Genomic DNA, 18,728 nt, shown 5'->3' on the forward strand with positions numbered 1-18,728 from the left:
GTTAAAATTTTATATTCACATTGTATGAAAATTAGACTCTTAAAAATTATAATAAAAATATATAGATAATATTTTTAATAAAAAATACTTATAATTTATTAACGAGTGTCTTTATTTAATATTTAATCAATAAAATAATTTTTAAGAAGAAAATATCATTTATTAAATGGTAGTAAAAGACAAGAAGTGTCCTAACAAAAAACAAAACAGTGCAAAAAGGATAGTCAATAAAATATTAGAAAAAATAGTAAAATACTGAAACAGAAGGAAACAATTTTACGCATTGATGTTTTGTCTTTCTTTGGATACAGTAGGCATAAACCAATTAGGCCGTAATTAGCTAGATGTTCCCAACGTTGGTTCAAAAAATAAAATTAAGGGTTTATTTATTTAGTTTTTAGTTGGGTCTGATTGTAAATTGAGTAGTTCTGTTTTAGTTTTATCTTAAAACTCAGTTTAAAATGAAATTAAGGAAGCACTTGAAGAAATTTTAGTTCAAGCATGTACTTAAGCAAACTCCAATCAATTTATCACTATAAATGTCATTGATCACTTTTCTACGTATAAAACTCATTAAACTAGTAGTTTAGTAGATTGATTATTTTTTAACTTTCATATTTTTTTTCTTTGTCTTTTGCTTTTACTAGGAAAAATACTATGATGTAAATGTATCGTTATTTATTTATAATATTAGAAGCCTATTGACAAAACGTGTTTCAGACTCAATGCCAAATAACACCATGCAAAAGGTTTATCCAACTCGAGCACCCCACTATACACTATTCAAATAAAATACTTTGCACAAAACTCTAAAGTGATATTAGATATCAACATCTAGAATGCAGTGCCATATATAGTGATAAGATTTTAACTTAAATTAAACATAAAGGTTAAATCCATCGCATTATGAGATAAAGGTATATGCTATGCACGCCCAAGCTGTCTGTCTACTGTTCTAATCTATCTAAACGCATAAACAAACATAAACATTCAAAAGAGACAAAATGATCTCAATTTCATGAATGTTATTTCATAAGTTAAAATTCACAGTCCAAACTCCGAAGTTTGTAAATCTAACAGCACAGCCTAATTTTCTAAGCCCTAAATTTGTCCGATGTGCTACGTACTCTCGTGCTTCTAACCTATATTTAATTAAGAACAGTTGTGATTGTTTGAAATTAGATGAACTCCCCATATAATACGCATCACTATAAAATGGACTTAATTGCACGTGGCAAGTAGCATGCTCACCAAAATGTGCAATGAAATATTATGTCAATATTTTCTCCGGACTCAAATATGACTCAAATAGTAAGTACCAATATATACTTTCATATTTACTAAATTTTTTATTAAGAATCTTAGTTAAACTTATTTAGTTTTTTATTTTATATAAAAATTACCTTTCTTAAACTATCCTTAATCATAATTATTAGAGATAATGCTCACATTTTTAGTTACTGTAATGTAGATATGAAGTATTTATAGATGTTACTACTAATTAATCTTTATCAAAGAAATTTATTGATAAGTATTCACTTGTTAATGATTAATTTTTTTCAAAAATAACTAACTGATTACTTATGTTTACATTTAAATTAACTTACGAATAGTACTTTTGAAATAATGGTTTATATGAAGTTATGGAGGTTTGAGATTTACTTAGTTAATTAAACACACAATACTAGCATAAATAAATTTAAATAAGAGTATTTTTTTAATCATTCATCATCTCTTATCAATATTTATATTATTAATATATCAATACAATGGCATACTTTCATAATAATCCTCTCTTGTTCTTTGTCCTTCATCAGTTTTTGCTTCATTAAAGTAAGTTGCATCGATCTATCTCAAATTTATGATTTTTTTTTTTTGGCTAAGATCAAATTTATCATTCATAATATGTAAAGCTAATGTTTTTGTAATTTTGAAAAGCACGTATAATCTTTATTTTATAATTTATTAATTTTATTTTAACTTAATTAAACTATATTTTATATCATCGAACGTGCAAATCAAGGGCGGAACTACGTTAACAGCAGGAGCAGCCACCCCAAAGATGTAAAACATCTTAATACTTCAGTATAAAGAAAAACAATATATCTTCTTAATATTTGATCCAATGTCCATTAAAATAAACCTATTTGTAGCATGTAGCTAGGAGTGGGATCGACGACTCACCATATATTTATTTGTTAACTTTTATTTATTTATAAAAATAACCTAAAAAAATTCATTTTTTAACCTAACCTTTTAACTTTACGGACAATGAAACCATTTCACTGTTTGTCCTTATCCCTATCTATAATATGTTAGACACTTTTACTCATAAGTTGTAATTGGATTGTTAAACAAATAAAATAAAATAAATTCTAATTATATGAAGTTTATATGCTAAAAGTTGAATTTAATTAAACTTTATTCTCAATTGATTATCATACTAAAAAAAGTTCAATTGAATCTTACTTTATTAGATTGTTTTTAGTGTTACTTTTTATGTTTATTTGTTTGTAAAAAGAAATTGTAATTGTATTGTTAATGATACTAAAAAAATTTGTCCCTAGTATTTCTTTCCAGGTTACGCCCTTGGTGTAAATCATTTAATTAGCGTGAAGCTGTTTCTGAATTTGAATTCAAGTCTTAACAATATAACTATATTAAATATTCATATTGAAAGTGTAGAAATTAAACTTGTGATATCTAAAAACAACTACTATATTTTATAAGTTTGATATAGTTTACACTTAATACATGTTTGAAAATCAGGTCCATGGTGGTGACCAAATCATTCTATTAGAAGATTACATTATCTTTCTCTGTGTGCGTGGGTCCTGCTTATTTTATAAGTTTGATAACTAACACTAGAAGTACGTGGGTCCTCTTTGATTATTGACTTAGAGTGGCTAATTTGGTACAGGATGCTGAAAATCGGGTCCTAACAACAAGATTTCGTTGTATAAACTTCTTTTCATGCAGGCATTGATTGAACAATTATTTTTAGCTTTGTTGTACACCGTTGACCATAAGGTTTAAATATCAAATTAGGAGGGAACATGCGTTAGGTAAACTTGCAGGGTGTGCTAAGTACCACATGATAAAACTCACTAATTAAGTTCATTCTAATTTATTTGCCCACTAAGCTGAGTAGTGTGCCCTACTTGCACAAACAGTACATGTTTTCTTTCCTTTTGTGATGCGATTGATGCTGGCCCTCTCAAGTAGTGTTGGGAGGACATGACCATATTGTATGATTAATCTAAACTATGTGTTGGCTTCTTTCCATAGGAATCTGGTTTGCAATTTAAATCTTGTTGGTCATCCCTGTGATAAAAGTGGTTGGGCTGTTAAAAGCAAAAATGAAAAATTGATGGAGTGTCATTTGGGAAAAGACGAGCTCTAACATGAATTAACTAACAATTTTATTCATCATAAAGGGTAGTGGTCATTCAGATCGGAAACAAAAACAATCGCTTGTGCCAGTGTGCAGTTAGATGATACTTGAGTAGAACTTCAATTAAATTTTTTACCGTTAACATATTCGTGATTTTTTTTATGACAACATTATGTCATCATAATTTTTTTTTGGTTTAGATTACAAATATTTTTTACTCAAAACAATCTCTTCAATTATTTAACATAATTTGAATTCGAGATGTTTAGTTAAATTCAAACTTTAAGAGTGTGTTAGTAATAATTTAATGTTGAACACTGAATCCAAAAGATAATACTGTTGATATAAATATCAATGATAAATTTTCCATATCTCAATTTTTATACCACCATCATATTCTTTTTTATTTCTTCTTTTGCATTGCATCATAATTGTTACATTATTACAAGCCTAATTTGTTCGTGTTAGTGATTTTCATCATGTGATTTGGTAAATAATAAATACTTTGAAAGGGACATGAAAAGGAAGGTGGAGAATGGAGGGATGGACCATTCATTACCTTATTTATTCTTCACACTCCCTAATAGGAAACTTTGATACAGCTGAAATAGACTAAACAGCTCAAGAATTTGCCAACCATTATCACCTTCCATTCACAAAATCCATTACAAGGAATATAAAATTAAAATATCATAAGAGAAAGAAAAAAAAAAAGTCCCCACCAAAGTGCATGTATCACACACTCAATAGTGCAAGCCCTCATGGGTGGGCCACTTATGCCACATGAAATTTCTCCCACGTAGGGTGGACATGTTACATCCCCATATGTTCCCACCCTGTGTCCATGAAATGATGAGATAACTGGGTCTCCCCTTCCCCCACAGAAGGACTTTTATTGCTACTTACACTTCACATAACTACTTTATGTCTGTCTCAATTTCGAACATGGTTTTAAACAATGGTCGGGGATCCAGATTTTGACTGCAATGTCAAGGTTTTTGAAGTGTTTGTGACCCTAATATCAAAAAACGTGATGAAACTGTGATTATGTTTGACGCAATTTAAAAACCATGACTTTATGAGCTTAATGATTTTGCCGGGGCATTGTAAAACGCAAACCCAATAAGCACATCAAAGTATCAAACCTTGTCTGCTTATTGAGGTTATAAATTGTTCTTTTTCCAATGCTTTATGACATCGGCTGGCCCTTTTCTTTTTTCGGTTTAGTTTTTCCATATTCGTCTCTTGTTTTCTTTTGATCAATTTAATATTTCGGCCATCATTTCACTGTTATATACTGTGCGAATTGGCTGCAGACTCTGCTACGAAGACAAGTTCAGCTCAGTAAAGTGACAAAAACATCAAATATGTTGACCAATGATCATTTTCCCTTAAACAAATTATTGTTTTTTCCCCCAAGTTCTTTTTTTGGGTATTTCCCCCCTTTTATTTGTATCATCTGCTTGTTTGGTCCATCAGTTATATTTGAGTGACGCGAATTCTAGGATGCCAAATGAAACTCCTTTGACACCCTACTTAAGTTTATAAAAAAAAGTGGTAATCATTCGGGTTCGTCTAATTTAATAATAATAAAATTAAATGGATCGAATTTGATGATGATAACTGGATTGAGAGATCACCAAATGTACACTCCTACGATTATTGTTCTTCCACCGACGTCATTCCGTTGATAAATCTGGAAGCATCCCTGGCGAACTGCTCTTCCAAAGCGCATCTCGACCTCTCTGGAAGCATCTCCGACGAACTCCCTATTAGCCTCAAAACCCTCGACCTCTTGTTAAATGCTTTCTCCGACAAGATTCCGAGCTCCATTGCAAACCTCTCTCAGGTTCAGTTGATAAATCTTTCCTACAATCAATTTTTCGACGAAATTCCGACGAGCCTCGGAGAGCTTCAGTATTTGCAGTAACTCTGGCTAGACCATAATCTCCTCGGAGGAACGCTTCCTTCGACGCAACCAAGAACTGCTCTATGCTTTTGCTTCTGAGCATGGAGGGAAATACATCGTTCCATCGGCAATTTCAGCGCTTCCGATTCCGGTTGCCATCTTCAAATCTGATCCATTTAATTTTTTATTATTAAATCGGACGAATCCAAATGACTGTTATTTTTTTTATAAACTTACCTAGGGTGCAACCTAGTCATCTTCTTGAGTGGCATACTTTTCCATAAAACCTAGTTTTGTAGTTCAACTTTTAACAGATTTCTTTTATTTTTTTTATACAGGCAAAAGAAATATATTAATAAAAACCAAATGACACAAGAAGTATCAAAATTTGGTCAAACATATAAAAAAACATGAAAGCATCGCTACCTAAAGACATACGCAATATTCTACATGCACAATGCATCCCTGTAAAAATCAACCCATAATAACCAAATTTCACTAGTACATGAATCCCCTCGCTTAATGTGCAAACAAAAACCCTTCACCAGATGTCAATCATAACTCCCCGCAAATAATATTATTGCTCCAGTAAAATTTCACCTTGTGTAAAAGTTCCAATCACAGAATGGCAGGAAGTTTTAACTATTTCCGATTGTATTGCATTTTTTTTATAAACAAAAATTCAGGTGAGTGTCTTAGGGGCTTACTGTGACACCCTCTACTCCTCACATATATATTAATAAAGGAATAAAAATTCAAATATTAATTAAAATTATTTTTAAAACATTTTTAAATACAAGCTTTTCAAATGGGTAAAAGGCTCACATTCACTTTCTTCTACATCATATTCAAACTTGTCCAAATAAATAATAAAGTCATCTCGACTCAAAGAAAGTCATATAAGTCTCATACAATTAATATAGAACCTATATCCTAATGTCACATCCAATCAGAGCGTGGTGTTCCCGTGTCCTCTAGCATGAGGTTCTTCATAGTCATCCACCTATTCATCTGCTCCCCCGAACACAAGTTCAAGATCATCACAGGATCCAAACACAACAACACACAGGGAGTGAGTTATCACATTCCTAGCTAATAGAGAAACAAAACAATTAAATATACGTATTATATAAATGAGATACCACTTGCTTAAACATAGCTCACGTAACTTCACCACTTCGTCATTCAAAATTCACTTTTCAATTATCACTCACATTACACAAGAATCTCACACTTCGATCAAGATATAATAACACATCAATTAGCAAGCATATGCAATAGTTATGCTAAGACTCAATTCTATATGCAATGTGGTACCATGTCAGTGAAAAACCACCCTGGGGCGCTTAGGAGTACATAACAAGACACACCACACAATGGGTTTGTCAGGTCACTCTCACTAAGTAAGATCATAGGGAGACCAGTCAGGGTCACGATGTTTTGCGAGAATGCTCCAACCATATGAGATCAGCATAAGCTTAAAGGAGTACTCAAACCCGGTGACCCCCAAGGCCTACACTCCGAAGAGTCCGTCAGGGCCTCTCCCTCCTGATTCAGGTCCAACCCCTAAAATAATTTTTTTTTACATGCAGACACTGCTCATGAATTATACAATACCCACGACCTTACACTCGTGTTTTAAACACGTTCAACACAATTGCGCTACGATTTAACACTGGTTCCTAAATAGGAAACCTACATTTTCTCTTTAACACTGCGCATCAACGCTTTTCTCAAGATAACGCTGGTCGGGTATTGTACAATTCATAGCTTACAACACAAGTAATTTCACATCAAGTGTTAACTACACACTTATCCACAACTAGAACTCATTCACAATTTCACATCTCATAGTGTCACAATCCACCATCACATGTTTACACGTATCTCACAAATTAACACATGTTCAACTTTACACTTATACTCAATCTCAATAACAATATTATAATCTCAAAGCAACATGTTATTCTACAATTCATCACATACTCACAATTTGAATTATCATTTCATGTCCTCAATATAACAATTTATATAAAAGACTATCACAACATGAGGACTAAAACCCCTCAAATAATATTACACAATCATATCCAAATCATAGGTCCAAATATACAATATCAAGAGCACAATTTATTAAGCAATTTTCATCAGGACATCAATATTTTATTTATAATCATAAAGGAAAAATTGCAATTTAACAAACATCCCAAAATAAAATTCCAATATAATTCTCTAAGGGTCCCTACACATGTTCTCACTAATCCCCAACTGTGAATAACTCATCCCTTACCTCTAAGCGAGCTCACGTGTCTTCAGCCAGCGATAGCAACATCTCTAGCGGTTCCCGGAAATTCTTTCAATTATTCATCCGACTGCTCCGATAGAATTCCCAAACGTCAGAGAGACGGAGAAGAGATTGAAACCTCCACTTGTATTGTCTTCATACGATTCCTTTTTCTCCCTCCACGAATATTATCTCGCAAATCCCAACGGTGGAAGCGTGCGGAATTGAATTTCGAACAACATATCCAAATTTCACAATAATCCAACGGTTAACGAAACTAGGATCGTAGTTTTACCAAGACAGCTCTGGGTTTCTGCGGGAAAGAAAAAGGCTACAATGCGAAGGGTTTTTCTCTTAGTTCAGACATGATATCGAAATTCCCAACGGTGAGAATTCTCGGAATTGTGTTGCGAACATGATACTCAAAATTCACGACGATCCAACGGTGAACGGGTTCGAGATCGTCTTTTTTCTGAGACTGATTTGGTGGGCTGCGGGAAAAAGAAAGGGTTTTGAGAGGAGAAGGGGAAAAACGAAAATGAGACCAAAAGGAGGCAGCTGACTTAACATAACTATTTATACCTAGGGTACTCAGCCTATTATTTGTTCTATATTTATTTATTTATTTATTTATTACTAAAAAGCTTTTTAAATTTATTTACGAAAAAATTGGGATGTTACACTTACCAGGAACAGAGCACACTCATCACTCAAAGAGAACTCTTAGAAGTATTTATGATTATTATCTATCAACAAAATTTTCACATCACTAGTGATAACTTATATCTTTGTGGAATATGAATCATATTTTTACCAACCTGACCAACCTTGGTTTGATTGTATTGGAAGCATAGGGCACAATGAACATGCATGAGGTAAGTTTCATCTCTTTAGGTTGGACAAAAGAAAATCATTAAATTCTCTGTTTGTGTCAAAAACATGAATTTGTTGAGAATTAATCAATATATCATCCTCCTATTGGGACAATTGAATTAGGAATGGTGCCATCTTTCAAAGTTAAGGAGCTAAACTACACTCTGAACAGTAAACACAATGTTATTCAAATAAGTAGCATGTAGCAATGCACCTTGTCCTGCTTGTGGCATCCCTACCACATTCATATTCGAGAAATGTCATAAGTACGGGACCTTAGATTTCAATAACAGTAGTATATAAATATTAATCTAACATACCCAATAACAAAAAAGGAGCTAGTAATCTCAATAAAAAAAAAGAGTAGTAAAGCATTCGGCCCAACTTTAGTTGTAATGGGCTCGGAGGAAGTCCAACTTTTTTTTAATTACAAAAAAGGTATCATCTACATGAAATAATTTTGTTAGCATTATATGGGAAACAAAGCTCAGTGATACTTAAGTCTAGTTGACACAGATGCTGCACTTTTCTTGCACACTAGGGCTGCTATGGAGTGGTTACTAACAAGAATTGAAATACTGCAGCTTCTCTGTATGTGTTTCTTCCCAAAGGATCTATAGCCTCAGGTGACATTAAAATCATGATACTATAATCTATATTCTGTGTCCAACTATGGCAGGGTTCTAAATGATTTTGACATGTTTTACTGTTTTTTTGGTGTTTTCATGGCTTGTGGGACTTTCTCTGTCTTACGCTCTGTCATTGACAAAAACTTTGCTGTATGTCTTGTAACTTCTCAAACTTCATCATCTCTGTTGAACGAATCAAACAATTCATGCAGATGCCACAAGAGCCTCCAAAAATATTGGAGGATGAAAGGCCACCATCTTCATGGCCTTCTAATGGCAGGATAGAGTTTAAAGCTTTGAAGGTAAACAAATGAAAAGATTAATATAGTAGGAATTCTAACCCCATCCCTCGGTTTGTAACATTATTCCACTTTTGGTACAGTTTGGACCAACCAACACATTGTTATTTTCAGGTTAAATATCGTCCAAATGCTTCATTACTTCTGAATGGAATCACTAGTACTTTCAAAGAAGGGACTAGAGTAGGAGTTATAGGAATGACTGGGAGCAGAAAAACAACCCTTTTAAGTGCATTGCTTTCGTTTGGTAGAGCCTACAAGTGGTGAAATTCTTATAGATGGACTTAACATATGCTTAATAGGCCTGAATGAATTAAGAATGAAGCTAAGCATCATCCCTCAAGAACCAATTCTTCTCAGGGGTAGTGTTCGAACCAACTTGGATCCACTAGACCAATTCTCCGACAATGAGATATGGAAGGTTTGATAATTGACTCTGCCAAAGACTCCCCTTTGGTTATTATACATAATTTTTATGTGTTTAAATAGGTGGAAGCCAACAAGTGTAGGGAGTAGGGTAGGCTTCAATTAATATTTCCATAGTACCTAAAGCTTTTCATTTTTCTATATAGGCATTGAAGATATGTGTCTACTCAATGAGGCTATTAGTGGATTACCATATCTACTGGACTCATCAGGTGACTTGTGTTCATTGACTGAAGCGAATACTTCATAGTTGGTAACATAATTAAATCTTGACAATGACCAAAAGAAGAAGATTGTTTTACTTTATTTATTTAATGTGATTTACTAACAGTTATATATAACTGTATTATGTTCTTGGTTTATTTTACAGTGAGTAATGAAGGTGAAAATTGGAGCATGGGACAATGCCAATTATTTTGCCTTGGAAGGTTTCTTCTAAAAAGGAATAGAATTTTAGTTGTAGATTCCATTGATTCTGCAACAGATGCCATTTTACAAAGGGTCCTCAGGCATGAATTCTCTGAATGCACAGTTATAAATGTGGCTCACAGAGTTCCAACTGTAATAGACAGTGACATGGTCATGGTCCTGTCTTATGTTAAGCTTCTTTTTCTTTTGTACATAGCAGGACACTTAAAACTCTCCCCTATTTCCCCCAAATAGTTATGGTAAATAGTTATGGTAATGTTGTAAAAAAAATGTAGAAAAGTCAAACCATTTTTTTATATTCTTGAAATTGGTTTGTTTGGTTATAAGTTTTAACCCTCTTGTTGGTATAAGTTAACAGTAAAAAATGTTTGATTCATACCATTGAGTTTTATATTATGATTGTAGGTAAACTGTTGGAGTATGATGAACCATCAAAACTTATGGAGGCCAAATCTTCTTCATTGTCCAACCTTTGTAGCTGAATACTGTTCCAGCTGCAGCAGGAACTCCTTATGAAGAACTTTAGGACTTTGTCTACTAAGGCCCCCACCCCTCCCCTTTTCTTTTTTGCATTATATGCAAGCCTGCCTTTATAGTTGCGTTGCTTTTATCTGTTATCATTGATTGAGACAAGAGAAATACGATGTTTATAACGTAATGAAAATTCAATACGCTAGACTCTGATGGATAACCATATATGCAGAAGTTGATTATTCTCAGCACAGTCCAACTAACATGAATTTTAAATGGAGTTTTTTAGAAATTAGAGAAATTGGACTTAAGGCCTAACTGAACTCTACAAATGTGCCTTAGGACTGGATATCCAAAGCATAAACAAATGTGGGTGACTGAAGAACAACAACCCCTTGTGCCTAGGAATAGAATAGACATCTAGATCCTAGACAAATATGGGTGTCCTAATTATAGATCTATGATAGATTTTAATACCATTTTAGAATTTGACCTTTTAGGGGATGTTTGATAAAAGATAAGCTTTTGATTTTTCGGGAATCATAGATTGAGATACTTACAATTTTTCATGTTTGATTTGCATTTTAAAAAATAAATTTCTAAAAAAGAATGTTTTTTAATCAGTTTTTTATAAAAACTTTTTCATGGGAAAATGAGAATCTTAGAGTTTGTTTGTGATGGTTGTGAGTTTGTGATTTTTGAGTTTTAAATGTAATTTTTAAAGCAAAACGTGCTTGGTAAAAATGGAGTGAAAATGATTTTTAAATCATTTTCAAGACACTCTTACACTCATCTTCAAAATCAAGCAAAAAAGTTTTGTTAATTTGATTTTTAGTTAAAAACACACCATTCACACATTTTTTACATTTGAGAATGACATTTTTTATTATCACCACCATTCATCACTAGCTTCGTCACTACCACTACAACCACCACCACTAACGTCTTTGTAATCACTACCACTTGATGTCATCACCAACACTACTACTATCGTCATCATTGTCGCCATCAACATCACAATCATTATTGGCATTGTTACCACCACCACCATTAATGTCACCGTCATTGTCACCACTACCAACAATATCACCTTCATCATTGTCATCGTTACCACAACCACCAACAACATTGTTACAACCACCACCACATTGCCACCACTTGCTACACCAACACCACTACCACCACCACCACACCAATACTGACCCACCATTGTTGGTACTGTTATAACTAGTTGTCACCAGCATTGCTACCACCACTATTATTGTCATCGACATCACCACTAGTATTGACATCACTACCATCAATGTCATTGTCACAATCACCACCATCATTGTCACCATCGTCGATATCGACATCACCATTACCACCTTCATTGTCATCACCAATACCAATAATACCACCACCATCATTGTCACCGCCATCACTTGCAACCAACGCCAACACCATTATTATACCACTGTCACTATCACTGTCGTTGCCACAAACACCACCAACATTGTCACCACCATGACCATTGTCGTCACCGCCACCATCACCACTAATACCGCATCCATCACCACCACTAACTATCATTGCCACCTTGTTACCACCACCAAATTATCATTGTCACCACCAATGCCACCTCCACCAACACCACGGTCTGTCACCACCAATATTCACTACCACCACCACGTCGTCATTATCATCACTATCAATATCACTATCACCATTAATGTCACCTCCACCAACATTGTCATCATCACTATTGTTATTGTCATCATCACTAATATCTCTATTGTTAGTGCCACTGCTGACATCATTATCATCACCGTTGTCATCACTATCATATAAAAATATTCTTAAACTAATTTTAATATGATATGAAACTTTCAAAATGAATTTATTTGAAACTAATTATATTTTTAAAACTGCTTTGATTTTTTTTAAATTAAAACTAAAAATTAATTGTTATTTTTAAAAAAATTTCAAAACAAAAATCACTCCAAACATGACCTTAATTTTCCAGTTTAATTTTTCTTTTATTACAATAAAAATATCATACAATTCTTTATTAAATTATATCATGTAATAAATAATTGATAAAAATAAATATAATTCTTTAATTATTAAAAATATATGTAAACTTTTTTAATAACCAATCAAATAAATTTTATTCATCTTTCAGTAAAATATGATTATTTGAATTCATAAGAAATACCTGCATCATATATCTGTACCTGGATAATCATTCAAAGACAGCATAGATAGAACCAGCAGTCGAAGTATTTCAGGATCTGTGAAATTCGAATACAGCCAACAACAATCTCTATCCGTCTTAGTCATTGGCCTAGTTAGATAATCTGTCTGATGGCTAAGGGTTATCTGGGACAGCTTGATGGCCTTGAATTACGTACCCTTTTCACTTGTGAATATTTTATTTGGCTTCTTTCATACCATGCGTACATATATGACACGGCAAGGTTTCATATAAAGCCATTGACAGTGTCTATCGGTATAACCAACAAAAAGTTTGGCATGTATTATAATAACAATTACAATAGAGTTTATACTAAAATAATTTTGATATTATTTTGAGTTTTAAATTGGCTGTGCCTATAAACATCACGTTTATGCAAAAATTACACCATCTTATGAAGTATGTAATACAAGTCACAAAGTGTTCAAATTAATTACAAGTAACATTAAAAGTATAAGGAAAACAACAGTAAATTAAAGTTTCGAAAACCTCTATATTATTAACTCTGCAAAGAGAGGGATTCAGATACCTGCTCCAGGCCGGATTTGAATTTTATCTGCCGCTCAATAACAGTGTCAAAGTCCAGAATTTCACGTTAAGATAGACACATTGACATTAATTCCTGCCATGAAATTTTTAACAAATCAAGCAATATTCCACACTATTTAGAGGTTGCACAGTTTCAAGATTTCAAGATAAGAGAGAGATTAAGGTTTGACCTTTGAGCCACGTCGCGCACGGAAGAGGAAAGGTTAGAATCAACTGTTCGGAATGGCGGGAAGTGTTCGATCACAAGTATGAAGAAGATGTGAACTGGCGTGGGTGCGAAATTTCAGGCTTAGCGTGAGAATCAACAACTTAAGTATATTAACCTGTTAATTGTTGAAGCAAATTTAACCATAACTTTATTTTCAGAAATAATATCTTCTCATGCATCTCATAATTATCTCAACCTATTGGCATAAGTGATATTATGTCTCTTAAGAGTGAAAGATCTAAGACCCGAAGTGAAATGGAATCAAGCTATTTAATAATAACTATCATGTATATGAATAAATAAAAAATATTAAACATATAAGTAGGATAAGAAAATGAGATAATAACTTTAAACACATAAAAATAAGAGATATAAATATTAAATTTTAAGATAAATACTTATAATTTTATTTAAATAAGGGATACATTTATTTATCCTAACATAAAAATAGATTAAGAGATTCAAACATATAAGATTAAGGGATATAAAATATAAAATTTATATAAAACTTTATTAAAATGAGAGGATGCATTTGCTCACTCTCATAGGTTTGCCAATGTCCTTTAAGCAAATGTTTTAAAGTTTGAATTCAAGTTAATATCATGCTCAGCCAAAAAATAAAACTCATAATCATCTTAATACATCATTACTTTTATCCACAGGACAAAGGGAATCATTATCATCTTCAGTATTGATTTTTTCCCCACCAATTAGGTTCATATGTTAGGTATAGAATTTGAGGAAGTAGGCTATCTAGTTCAATGAAACTGTTATCCTCACTTCAGTGGATCAAACCACTTGCATTTACATGCGTACAGGACTGTGTAATGATGGCTCTAAGAGAGAAAACAGTCATTCTAGTCACTCATCAAGTGGAGTTTCTCTCACAAGTGGATACAATCTTGGTAAAATATCTCACTTGGATGCCTATTACATTGCATTCGTATATAGTTAACATTCAATCAAATTCTAGGTAATGGAAGGTGGAAAAATTACTCAATCGGGTAATTACGACAATCTCCTGACATCTGGGACAGCCTTTGAAAAACTTGTGAGTGCTCATGAGGAAGCAATTACAGAGTTGGAACAAAGTAATGAAATCAAAACTCATACGGAAGAGTCTCAAGATTTTTATGTCGCTAAAAACGAAAGTGAGGAGGAGATTTCAACTGAGGGTCAACTTGAGGCACAGCTTACACAAGAAGAAGAAAAAGAGAAGGGTGATGTTGTCTGGAAGACATTCTGGGATTATATTTCGTTTTCCAAGGTTTCATTCATGCTGTGTTGGATCATATTGGCACAATCTGCTTTTGTTGCTTTGCAGACTGCATCAATGTTTTGGCTTGCTCTAGCCATTGAAGTTCCAAAATTAACTAGTGCCACCTTGATTGGAGTTGACTCATTAATTTCATTTGCTAGTGTTGCGTTTGTATGTCTAAAGTCTCTCTTTGGCGCTCACCTTGGAATAAAAGCTTCTACAGCCTTCTTCCCAAGTTCACGTCTGCTATCTTCAATGCTCCTATGTTGTTCTTTGACTCGACTCCTGTGGGAAGGATTTTATCCCGAGTAAATATGAAAAATTCCAACCAATTTCCTTGTTTTTTTTATTACTATTTAATCATGCTCAAAATTTTGATCCATCTTTACTCTCTTGCAGGCTTCAGCAGATTTGAGTATTTTGAACTTTGATATACCTTATTCCATCACCTTTGTAGTATCTGTAGCAATTGATATTGTGGTGACGATTTATATAATGGTTTTAGTAACATGGCCAGTACTCATTGTTGCCATTCCTGCAATGGTTGCATCAAAATATGTTCAGGTTTACCAACTTTCTTATTTTTCTGTTTCCCGCCCCTGCTTAGATCACAGAGCTAGAACTTTCTTAATCTTTTTTTCCCCCTAAAAGGGATATTATCAAGCCTCATCAAGGGAATTAATGCGGATCAATGGAACCACAAAAGCTCCTGTCATGAATTTTGCAGCTGAGACATCACTTGGTGTGGTTACTGTAAGAGCATTTAACATGGCAGAAAGATTTTTTAAGAACTACTTAAAGCTTGTGGACACAGACGCAACACTGTTCTTTCATTCTAATGTGGCCATGGAATGGTTAGTTTTAAGGATTGAAGCACTTCAAAATTTGACGGTCATTACTTCAGCTTTGTTACTTATTCTAGTTCCTCAGGGATATGTGACCTCAGGTAAAGGTGAATCGCCAAGTTAAGGCTTCTTGCATGCTGTTAACAAGCTAATAACTCTTGACAATTCTCTTGGATTGTGCAGGCCTTGTGGGACTGTCTCTCTCTTATGCTTTCTCCTTGACAGGATCTCAAATATTTTGGACTCGATGGTACTGCAACTTATTAAACTATATTATCTCTGTTGAAAGAATCAAGCAATTCATTCACCTTCCAGCAGAGCCTCCGGCCATCGTGCAGGACCACCGGCCTCCATCTTCATGGCCTTCCAAAGGCAGGATTGACCTTCATGCCTTAGAGGTAAAGTTGCATCATTGTCCTTGAATATTTTTTTCTTCATTTTATTACTTTCAATAGGAATAGACACCCCTTTGTGTCTTATGGCCATTTTTTTTACATTGACTTCAGATTAGATATCGTCCCAATGCTCCATTAGTGCTTAAGGGTATCACTTGTACGTTTAAAGAAGGTAGTAGAGTGGGAGTCGTAGGAAGGACAGGAAATGGAAAAAGTACACTCATAAGTGCTTTGTTTCGCTTAGTTGAGCCAGCAAAAGGTTATATTCTTATAGATGGGATTAACATATGCTCAATGGGGTTGAAGGATTTGAGAATGAAACTAAGCATCATCCCTCAAGAACCAACTCTTTTCAGGGGCAGCATTAGAACCAACTCAGATGATGATATATGGAAGGTGAATGAGCTAGCCTTCCAGTTGGAAAATATGTTATATTTAAATACCTTTATCTTCTATGTGAGCTTTTCAATAAGCACAGGATTGGTTATGTTTAATTTGTATGTAGGCTTTAGAGAAATGTCAACTTAAGGATACTATCAGCCGCCTTCCAAAACTCTTGGATTCCTCCGGTGAGTAATCTTCACATACTTGAAGCTACAAGCCTTGAGCCAGAATCTATTGCTCCTTTACTCTTTTGAGGCTGAACATTAGGTGGAATACAGAATCATATTTGAACTTACATGTTGTAATTTTAAAGTATTCAGTTTGCAAATTAAGATTTTGGAATAATTTAGCTATTAAAGTCAAATTCTGACAAGTTATACAGTGAGTGATGAAGGAAATTGGTGGAATATGATGAGCCTTCAAGACTAATGGACACAGACTCTTCATTGTCTAAGCTGGTAGCCGAATATTGGTCCAGCTGCAGGAAGAATTCCTCTTCAAATATTAGTAGGCAGCAATATTGAAGAATAATATTATGGGAAAAGGGAGAACTAATAAATTGAAAGAAGATTGAATAATTGAAATTTTAGAAGGGTGTGGATACTTTTGATTGAGTTGGGCTTCCTGCACATAACTTAGTTTATTTGTATGGATTATGCCTAGAAAGAGGAAGAACAAATTGAAGAACACTATGGAGAGAAATTTGAAATTGAAACACACTTGTATTCGAGCAAACTATTCAACAAGTCGCAATGACTTTCATTGCTATTCTCTATGAAAGTTTATTTGATTCCATCATGTTTGTTAAATGTAGGAAAAGTAAATCATTTATATATTCTAACTTAATTTTATTATTTTGAATAATTACACTCCCCACGCGTCCTTCTTGGGCTTTATCCCCCTCGTGACACACTTATCGTTTTCTCCCTCGTCACATTACACACCTCCATCCAATTTTTCTGCACCACAAAGGAACAAGAATGAGAGACCAAATCTCATTTTCTCCCCGTGACATTCATGGTTATTTTTTCTTCAATTGTTATTATTAAGATGGATTTGGAAATTAAAGAAAAAAAATAAATCATAAGTTTGAATTTTTTATTAACATTTACATATAAGAAAATGGATGTTCACTCCTTAGCCGGTGTCACCTAGAGACGTAACATTAGATTAATAGTGTGGGAAAGAAAAATGACGTCCCAAGAGAGAGTGCCATACGGGTTCCGTCGGCCATATTAGATGCAAAATATCACCACAATAGGATAGAGTCTCGTACTAAGACAAATAAAATGTTTAAAGGCTTAATTACTCTTTTTTTTTTTTTATAGTTTCATGATTTATATTTTTTAGTCTTATAATTTAAAAGTAATTTTTTAATTTTTATAATTTATAGTTTAATTTTTTTTTAATTTCTATAATTTAAAAGTGATTTTTTTAATTATTATAGTTTATATTTTAATTTTCTCTTATTTTCTATAATTTAAAAGTTATTTTTTTAGTTGTTATATTTTGTATTTTAATTATCTTTTAATTTTTACTTAAAAAAATGATTAGTTATAAATTATTAACTATTTTTTATTATAAATTATCTTGTCATAGATTAGGTATGAATTATATGTTAATATTTTTATAATTAATTATATTACTCATATTTTGATGGTAATAACTAAAAGAGAATTAAAAATATAAAGTATAGTAATTAAAAAGATCATTTTTAAACTATAAGGATTAAAATAAAATTAAAATACAAATTATAAGAACTAAAAAAATTATTTTCAAACTACATAAACTAAAAAATAATTAAAATATAAATTATAAAATTATAAGATGAAAATACTAATTAAATCATGTTTCATTGTGTTAATATGGTAAACATTAACAACAAATTTTGAAAAGACAGGATAAAGACATTTTGAGAGTGAGAGAGAGTACTTGAGAAGGTATGAATTAGTTGTAGTCACATTGAATTGATCAATTAGTCAGAACAGTCATATAACGACTGAAGTTAGGAAGTTAAATAAGAAGACAAATAAATACTTAATCACATTATTAACCCTGCACTACACAAATTTGTTTGACACGTTCATTCATAAGAAAGCAAATACTTAATAACATTTTGAAAATAAACTAACATACCTA

The 18,728-nt window shown here is 32.9% G+C and overlaps 1 protein-coding gene and 1 pseudogene across 4 annotated transcripts; both read left to right on the forward strand.

Moving 5' to 3' along the window:
- Window positions 1-8,968: 8,968 nt before the first annotated feature.
- Window positions 8,969-10,922, forward strand: LOC102661144 (ABC transporter C family member 8). Of its 4 annotated transcripts, none has more exons than XR_415023.3 (5): window positions 8,969-9,086; window positions 9,302-9,391; window positions 9,472-9,809; window positions 9,961-10,026; window positions 10,185-10,922. XR_415023.3 is itself a non-coding variant. In XM_014777628.3 (4 exons), the coding sequence occupies exons 2-4, from the start codon at window positions 9,803-9,805 to the stop codon at window positions 10,475-10,477; spliced, it is 366 nt and encodes a 121-aa protein (XP_014633114.1). In that variant the 5' UTR covers window positions 9,117-9,391; window positions 9,472-9,802; the 3' UTR covers window positions 10,478-10,922. The 4 variants fall into 4 exon arrangements, 2 of the variants coding, with proteins under 2 accessions (XP_014633114.1, XP_006583024.1); XR_415022.3 differs by having other exon boundaries at window positions 9,503-9,809; XM_014777628.3 differs by lacking the exon at window positions 8,969-9,086 and having other exon boundaries at window positions 9,117-9,391.
- Window positions 10,923-14,288: 3,366 nt separating this feature from the next.
- Window positions 14,289-17,335, forward strand: LOC102667823 (ABC transporter C family member 8-like; annotated as a pseudogene).
- The last annotated feature ends 1,393 nt before the right edge of the window (window positions 17,336-18,728 follow it).

The sequence above is a fragment of the Glycine max genome, chromosome 7 (genome assembly GCF_000004515.6).
Source record: "Glycine max cultivar Williams 82 chromosome 7, Glycine_max_v4.0, whole genome shotgun sequence".
NCBI lineage: Eukaryota > Viridiplantae > Streptophyta > Magnoliopsida > Fabales > Fabaceae > Glycine > Glycine max.